Genomic DNA, 8,751 nt, shown 5'->3' on the forward strand with positions numbered 1-8,751 from the left:
TTTAGAAAGTCTATCATAAACAGTCTAAGGGTGTACTTCCAGTACAGGGGCTGGGGCTGGACGAAAAGCAGGTAAGTTTATGACAGAATGTGGTGGGATATCTCTCCCGAATAGATGCCAACTGATTATTGATGAATTCTGCCATCTCTTGGACACTATTTCTATCAATGTCCAGAGGAGGAACAATTGTTTTTTTTAAATTTATTATTTGTCATCATAATTCAAATTTCTCTATACCAGGTAGCGGGTTTAGAACCCTGTTATGATAATATTCCTTCTTGTCAGCTATAATTGCTTGTTTAACTTTGTTCCTAAAAAAACGCCAAAGTGGAGGTCCATTGAAAGAATAAATTTGTTGTCTTCTCCGTATCAATCCCTTGGTATTAGAGGACATCCAAGGCTTCTCACAAATATGAAGCTTAATTTTGCGAACAGAAAAATACTTAAACCGAAAGGTCCACTGATTAATCTCAGATAAGAAAGTATAATACATACTCCAAGTATTGAAATACACGCCATCGTGTTGGGATTCAATATTTCGACATTAATTATGTCATCATCAGAAATTCGCAAAATACGGTGATTTTAGGTGATTTTTAACTACTTGACCGTGTTTTTTTTTTGGGAGGGGGGAACGGTTGACGGGGGGATGGGGCGAGAGTATTTTTTTGAGGAGTGCCCCACCCCGCGCCCTCCCCTAGATACGCCACTGCCTCTGCTGCCAATCAGGTTATTTGTATTACCAGACATTCTGTAATCTCAATAAAATTTAAAATAAATTAGTTTGCCCACACACGACCGGTATAGAGAAGAAGCTTGTATTAGGCCTATTTGTTAAATGTTCAGGAATAGGAATTACTTGAAAAGAGGAAACTGTGCTTCCATCAAATTATATCCCAGTTTTAATCAATATAATGATAACCATGATAATGATTTTAATTGTAAAAATATTAAATTTATTTCAGTTACATCTGTTCTGTTCAGTTACATTCGGTTTCCAGACAAATGGGTGCCCTCTTTTGAGAAATCCTACCAGGTACCAGGGGCGGATTTAGAGTGGGGGAGGAGGAGAGGCGGCCCCGCCGCCACCCCCTTTTTTGGAAAGTAAAAAAAGAAAATAAATAAAAGAAATATAAGGAAAAAAAATGTATCGCCCAAAAGACCTCAGTGTTTTTTCGGGCCTCCAGAACACAGAAATTTCGCGGACTCCCTCCCTAGGTTATTGTTATCTCGATGGGCCCCACTTTCTACCCCCTAACCCCTTTCAAACCTGTCTCCCCCTTCTTTTTTTTTTTTGGACATCTCTAGATCCGCCCCTGGGTGCTGAGTCGTCTTATCAGGGAGATGTAACAAATTATTTACATCTCCCTGGTCTTATATAATTGTATATTTTTATTTTGAAGAAGTTCGTCTTTGATTGTAGGCTAACGAACCTTTCCCACAGCAGGCCCTAGCATACCCTGCAATTTACCCTACGGTGCGCCATGGGCCCTTGTGGCGGGTGGCACTGGTGTTTGGCGATACCAGCGGGGAAAGTATGAAAAAAAAAAACGTACCTAGATGAATGTGACCCTAATGCGACCCGGTGGTGGCGAGACCTCGATGATGACGTATGTTATTTGTTTATGCAGCTAAAGCTCTGCACGTCCGCCGCGTTTATCACGATTAGCGAATACGGTAGATTAAATTGGTGGATAAACATCATCATGTGATCCAGCCTGTACATTTTTCTAGACCATTTTGAAAGTAAGAGGTACTTATTTTATTTGGACTTTTTTCAATGTAGTAAATGCGTATTTAATCTTCTTTATAGAATGGTTAGACCTAGGCCTATGTCTGACTGACACTAGCCTAGGCTAGAGCCAGACAATAAGAGGCGGCCTACTAGTAGTACTAGATAGACCCAGCCGGCCTAGTCTGGCCCACCCAGGGCGCTACTACTAATAGCTAGACAGGCCAGTAGAAGTAGTAGTATCGCGCTAAGATATAGTAAGTCTCATTCAGGCCTGCTGCTATGTAGGCCTAGCCCTAGTAAATTTGAACTACTGTACTACATACTACAACTGTGCTGCACAGATGTCTGCTGTCTGTAGTATAGAGGCACAGGCTAGAGCCTAGCTAGGCCAGTAGCTAGCTAGGAGGGCTACAAGGCCTACTACTACTAGGCATAGCTGGGCTACGTATGTACAGGCGCAGCAGATTCTCTGTCGACCAGAGGCTTGCCTCGGTCTTTTATTGTAGCCTCCCGCAAAGAGGAGCAAAGGCTAAGCTCCGAAGAGGCTATTGTTTTTGCCTATGTTCTTCACGTTGTCGTCATTGGTCGTCATTGTTGTCGTTGTTGTCGTTGTTGGTCATTTGTTTGTTACTACCACGATCTAAAAGTTTGGAAAGTCTAATTGGTTTTAAACTTGGCAGAATGCAAGATTGTAATAAGGAGCCTATTGTTTTCGGTACATGTGTGAATATGCTAATTGCTCATTTGCATAACTAATATTTGACTAATCTGGTAATTTAGACTAGTTACCACGATATCTGAAGTTTGGTAAGTCTGATTGATTTAAACTTGGCAGAATGCAAGATGGTGGTAATAAAAAGACGGAGCCTATATTGCTTTTGGTACATGAAATTTCGATATGGTTTTGTAGTCAGATTTGTGAGAAAAACTTCAGCTACCCGTATTTCTCGACTGAGACGTCAATTTGTATGGTAAGGAGATGGTGCTACCCTTAATTCGTATTAAGGGAATTTACACCCACAAACCTTTTAGTTATTAATATTTTGGTTATAACAGAAAATTTTTATTTTTTGGTGACGTCACACTCACACTATAGTTAGCATGCATACGTCATAAGCTACATGACGTCCCCTTTTCCTGGTAAGGCAAACTTTCCCGGCGTGCTTTTTTCATGGATAAACGAACACCACTGCTTTGCACATGGATGCCTTGCCTAGCTAGAGCCGCATTGTTAGCATTGTATAATACTTAAACAAAGTACGTCTGCAACTGAATTATTCTTGGCCCTAGTAAATTTTTTTTTCTTATTTTAATTTATTTCTTTCGAAAGTGTACTTTCTATCACATATAACTGCACTGTCTACTTAGACCTAAGGCCCTAGTCTTATTATGACTCATCGACCCCCGCTACACAGTACATCTAGGCTAGCCCCCCCCCCCACGCTACAGTACAGACGTTTGCTAGCCAACAGAACGTGATTGCACCTTCCTTCCCAGGTGTTCATGTAACATTTGCATATTATTAGCTAACCAGCTGCGTGTATTTCTTTTTGAAAATGAGTACCGCAGTGTACTAATTTTCACAAAGCATTTGCATCCCCTCTTGGAAAGAGGGAACTTCAAAATAATTCGCTAATTAATCACCGTAATTTAGCTTACATTTATGCATGGAGGGAGCACTTAAAATGTACAATAATCTTCTTACTACCCGACAAACCCCAAACTTTATTCATGCATTACATAAATAGTTTCTTCTTGCTGTACTCCAGCATCACTGGCGCATGGTAACAACCAACTGACTGCAGTCCATTTCCGGTCACACATTACTCTCCATAAGGCAGCACCCCCTAGTTCCGTCACCTCTGGGTAGAATGCAAGATGGTAATAAGAAGACAAAGTCTATTGTTTTTGGTATGTGTGTGAATACAGTATGCTAATTGATCATTTGCATAATTAATACTTCACTAATCAGGTAATTTAGGCTAGTTACCACAATAAATAAAGTTTGGTAAGTCTGATTGGTTTCAACCTTTGCACAGTGCAAGATAATAAGAAGACAGGGCCTATTGTTTTTGGTAGGTATGTGAATATGCTAATTGATCATTTGCATAATTAATATGTCACTAATCAGGAAATGCACAATAAATACCATCATAATTCCTAAAAAAGATTTCCTACTTAGTTGAAATTGTAATATGTCATATGTCTTTACATTGCAAAAAATAGTGATTCAATTTGCAGTTGCAATTAAACTTTATATTTTTTTTAATTAAAGAACTTGATTAAATATCGGATTTATTGCAAATTGCGTTGCTGAAAATGTTTCAAACTAGTCATGATAACGGCTTGCGCAAGTTGCCGTGCTGCGCACTACTAGGCACCTTAAATTATCGTGACACTGGCCGTTGCCAGTGACAGTTTGCTGTGCTTCCTCCCTAAGTAGGCCTAGGGCCTATGCCTATTAGTATTATACAGTTTGTTAGGAAATAGTCAGTGCTTTGCCTAGAAGAGACTATGTTACAGTTTCCACCATGGCCATAATACTCAACCTAAACAAATTCAACATTTTCAGAATTGCAGTGGTTACCTGGAGGAGAAAAAAGTGATTTTTCAAATTACAGTAAGACTTGCAATGCACTCCAGTACGCAAGTCAGTCCAAAAGAAAAAGAAAAAAAAACGCACCGATTCACCCCGGAATGTGGACATCACTCTACTTTCTGTTGATTTGCATGTCCCACCAAATGTTGACCTATTTGGACCTCCCTGATAACATTTAAAGAAAAATTAGATGGAAAGAAGACGTAAAAAGAATTTAGTGAAATCGAATGAGTTAGAGAGTTGAATGAGGAATATACATAATCAAATTACTATTGGCATGCTTGGGCTGCATATAGCATCTAGTGAATCAATCATAATTATTTATAATTGCCTCCAGCCCAGTTTGCTTTCTTATCTGGAATTTTCTCCAGTAATTTTCTGGTATTTTTAACACATTCGCTGCCAGCGACGAGTATACTCGTCCCACAGGGTGTTGCTGAGAGCACTAGGGACGACTATACCTGTCAAAACCGGGGTAACATTATACAGTAGTTTTTATCACTTCATTGTTATGCATTGTAAAACCACAGACTTAACGGCTGTTAGTTCGGAGAAGATACACCTAGACCATAATATACAAATAAACGTACAGTATGTGTGTTTGTTGTGTTATGTTGCCGGCAGTACAAAAGATTGCACAAGTGGGTGTGCCCTCTAAACATATACCAACCCATGCAAAAAGTGGACAAGAAAACTCGCACTTGGCAGAGGCAATAGAAAGTACTGTCAAATTGCCAACAACAAGTTTAATCATCCCCTAATATTTTCCCTCCAATTTTAATATTAGACAAAATATTTTGATGATATGTGACTTAATAACATTTCAAAAAAGTATGTTTGTACATGTATACTTGTTTTGGCACACAGGACAAAACCTAAAATAGATTTAGGCAATCAACGTTTTAAAGCAGATCAACAATAGTGTGTACCATTGTTTTTTTGTGTTAGAGAGGGCCCTCGGGCTTGATCAATCGTAGGGTCAGTATTTACGGAAGTGCAAGTCTATCACATGAATTCAAACTACTAAGCATCCTACGTCCTGTGAAACTTGTGCTGTATTGTGTTGTTTCATAGATTTCTTTGAACGGAAGAACATCCTTCCAGTTTTACCACCTATTCTTCTGAAGTCTAATAGATTTCAGTATGTTTTGGATAATTAACAGTTATCATTGATGATTGGTCTATGAATACCATACTTAATATTCTGCAGAAGACGATTTTAAACATGGTTCACCAGCTCAAATTACACCCTTATTTAGGCCTTTGTTTGCTGGAACAAGGGCATGTGGTTGCAGAGGCCATTTTCCATACTTATCACTGCCTGTACTTTAGGAATTAAAGCAGGACTGAATACATCTGTAAGAAAAATAAAATATATTACATGCCACAGGGACGGCCGAAATATATCGTCTGTTTTATGTGAAAATAACAGATAAAATGATATATTACGAATGGGAAATGCTATCATCTGATTGGTTGTTTATAAGAATGAGGTCAGTTTGCTAACCGCTAACCGATTCTGATTGTTTATCGTTCTCACATGCAGTGCTATTGGTTAAGCTTACGGTTAGATCCTGTTTTGGATCAGAACTTTCTACTCTGAACGAGGCCTTTGTCTTCCTCTTCTTTTCTTTCCGTCTGTCCTATACAATTAACCATTATTTTAAAAACTGAAGGTCTGCCGTATATTAGAATGTTGGAGCTTTGGGGAAATTTACCTTACTGAATCTCAAAGCCAATTGATTTCCATCCTCTGGAAATATAACACCTCTGTTGTAGAAGTAAAGTTCGAGTTATTATTGTCTTTTTTATTTGATCATGGTACAGTACATGATATTCTAAAATCCAACCATTAATAATTTATCCTAGCTGAATTTGCAGAGATTATCCATTCAGTATCTGTCATGATTATTTCAGACTGCAGACTATATTACACCAAGTTCACTTCCATTCACAAACTAATCTCTCTTTTTAAAATATTAAAATATAATTTTGATATTTCTTTCATCAGATTTGTAATTAAGATGCCTAGCAAAAAGATAGCTATCATTGGTGCAGGAGCTAGTGGTCTGACTGCCATCAAATGTTGCCTGGACGAGGGGTTAGTGCCAGTTTGTTTTGAAAAAACCGAAGTAATTGGTGGGCTATGGAACTTCAGAGAAAATCGTGATGGTCAAGCATGTGTCTTCAAATCCACAATCATCAACACAAACAAAGAGATGATGTGTTACAGTGATTTTCCAATTCCGAAAGAATTCCCAAATTTCATGCATAACACATACGTGCAGAAATATTTAGAGTTGTATGCAGAGAAGTTTGACTTGTTGAAGTACGTATGCTTCCGGTATGTTGTTGAGCATGTCACTCAAGGTGAAGACTTCAAGCAGACAGGCCAGTGGAAAGTGAAGTATAAAAATTGTGACAATGACGTCACTTCAACTGAGGTTTTTGATGGTGTGATGGTTTGCAACGGTCATCATTGTGATCCTCATGTTGCCGAGTTTGAAGGCCAGGAGAAATTTAAGGGGAGAATCCTGCACACTCATGACTATATTGACTATCGTGGGTTTGAAGGCAAGAAAATTGTTATAGTTGGTGTTGGTAATTCTGGTGGTGATGCTGCTGTTGAACTCAGCCGACATGCTAAACAGGTGAGAGACACTTTATGAAAATTACATTCAAGGTCATGTCAGTCAACAGTAGGTAGCTAAATATATTTTTATCTTCCAAACTTTATTTTAGTAACCTCCATTTTAAAAGAATGATAGCATTTACTACAAAAAATACTGAATTAATAGTAATATTCAATTCATTATTTACTCAAGGTATTTCTCAGTACAAGAAGGGGAGCATGGGTTTTGAATCGTGTTTCAGACAACGGTCTTCCAGTCGACTTACAGAACAATACAAGATTTAAATCAATGGCACCAGTTTGGCTGGTTAACAGAATTATTGAGAAGCAGCTCAACATGAGATTCAACCATGCCAATTATGGCATTCAACCAGAACACAGGTTTCTGTCACAACATCCAACAGTCAATGATGATCTTCCCAACAGAATAATCGCTGGCTTTGTGAAGATCAAAAGCAATATTAAATGCATCAACGAGGCATCTGTGGAATTTGATGATGGAACGTGTGAGGATGACATTGACATTATTATCATGGCAACTGGTTACACGTACAGTTTTCCATTCATCGATGAATCAGTCCTACAAGTGGATGCGAACCAGACATCGTTGTATAAGTATGTTTTGCCGTTTGGAGTGACCCCATCAACCTTAGCCATCATTGGTCTAGCGCAGCCATTGGGAGCTATCATGCCAATATCAGAGATTCAAAGCCGTTGGGCAGTGCTTCTATTCAAGGGTGCTGTCAAAGCACCCTCGCAATCTAGAATGCAAAAGGAAATTGCTCTGAAGAAAGAGTTGATGGAGAAACGTTATGTGAAATCTCAACGCCACACAATACAGGTAGATTGGGTTCCTTACATGGATGAGATTGCCTCAGAATTTGGTGTGAAGCCAAATCTATTTAAGATCTTTCTTGGGAATCCCAGGTTTGCTTTAAAGTGTTTGTTTGGGCCATGCTATCCATATCAGTATCGACTGATGGGCCATGGAAATTGGGATGGGGCCAAAGAGGCAATGGAGACGGCAATGGATAGAGTAATTTACCCCACAAAAACCAGAGTTCTGAAATCAAATCATAAAGTGGAGTCAGTGGCCTTTAACAAAATGTTAAAGATACTTGTTGTAGCAGTAATTATCGCTGTGGTAATTAAATACTCATTGTAGCATCACTTTTGCTAAATTGGTTAGTTCAATTTCCTGTAGATGAAAGGATAAATGATTCTATGATCAGAAGATTCCAAACAGTACAGACACTAAAATATATCTTCAAGATGACTATCAAACATACAATGAGAAAAGCAAATGTTTCAAAAATTCTCCAAAAAAAAGAAGTAAATTAGTACAGTACATAGTAATTCATATACATTATTATCAAAATGTATATTGATATATAATTGTATTTTTATAATGTATGAATATTACAGTAACATTAAGTGAATACCAGTAATGGTTATATTTTTTAAATTACCAGTAAATATTATTTTAATAATTATATTTACATTTTCAAATTATAAATATGTGATTTTTGTGTCTTGTTATTAAAACATATATATGTCAATATTTGTATTGTATTTGTAAACTCATTTAAGTTTTATCTAATTAAATATTAAAACATTTTATAAATGAATACCAGTAGGTCTAATAAGTTCATTTTTTTATAATGTTATATTGTATTAATTATAACTACCTAGACCTACTGTATTGTTGATAAAAAAAAAAAAAAAAACAACCCACTATAAAATAATACAATATTACGTTATCTACTAATGTTATCTTTGAGGGCC

General features: G+C 37.5%; 1 protein-coding gene across 3 annotated transcripts; it reads left to right on the forward strand.

Annotated features, from left to right (window-relative positions):
• Positions 1 to 1,610: 1,610 nt before the first annotated feature.
• On the forward strand, positions 1,611 to 8,525 carry LOC117102711 (dimethylaniline monooxygenase [N-oxide-forming] 5-like). Of its 3 annotated transcripts, none has more exons than XM_033243118.1 (3): positions 1,611 to 1,746; positions 6,346 to 6,985; positions 7,160 to 8,525. In XM_033243118.1, the coding sequence occupies exons 2-3, from the start codon at positions 6,359 to 6,361 to the stop codon at positions 8,129 to 8,131; spliced, it is 1,599 nt and encodes a 532-aa protein (XP_033099009.1). In that variant the 5' UTR covers positions 1,611 to 1,746; positions 6,346 to 6,358; the 3' UTR covers positions 8,132 to 8,525. The 3 variants fall into 3 exon arrangements, with proteins under 3 accessions (XP_033099009.1, XP_033099010.1, XP_033099011.1); XM_033243119.1 differs by having other exon boundaries at positions 1,616 to 1,753; XM_033243120.1 differs by lacking the exon at positions 1,611 to 1,746 and adding an exon at positions 3,588 to 3,646.
• The last annotated feature ends 226 nt before the right edge of the window (positions 8,526 to 8,751 follow it).

This window comes from Anneissia japonica, unplaced genomic scaffold (assembly GCF_011630105.1).
Source record: "Anneissia japonica isolate Jap-2015-1 unplaced genomic scaffold, ASM1163010v1 scaffold287628_len271844_cov180, whole genome shotgun sequence".
Taxonomy (NCBI): domain Eukaryota; kingdom Metazoa; phylum Echinodermata; class Crinoidea; order Comatulida; family Comatulidae; genus Anneissia; species Anneissia japonica.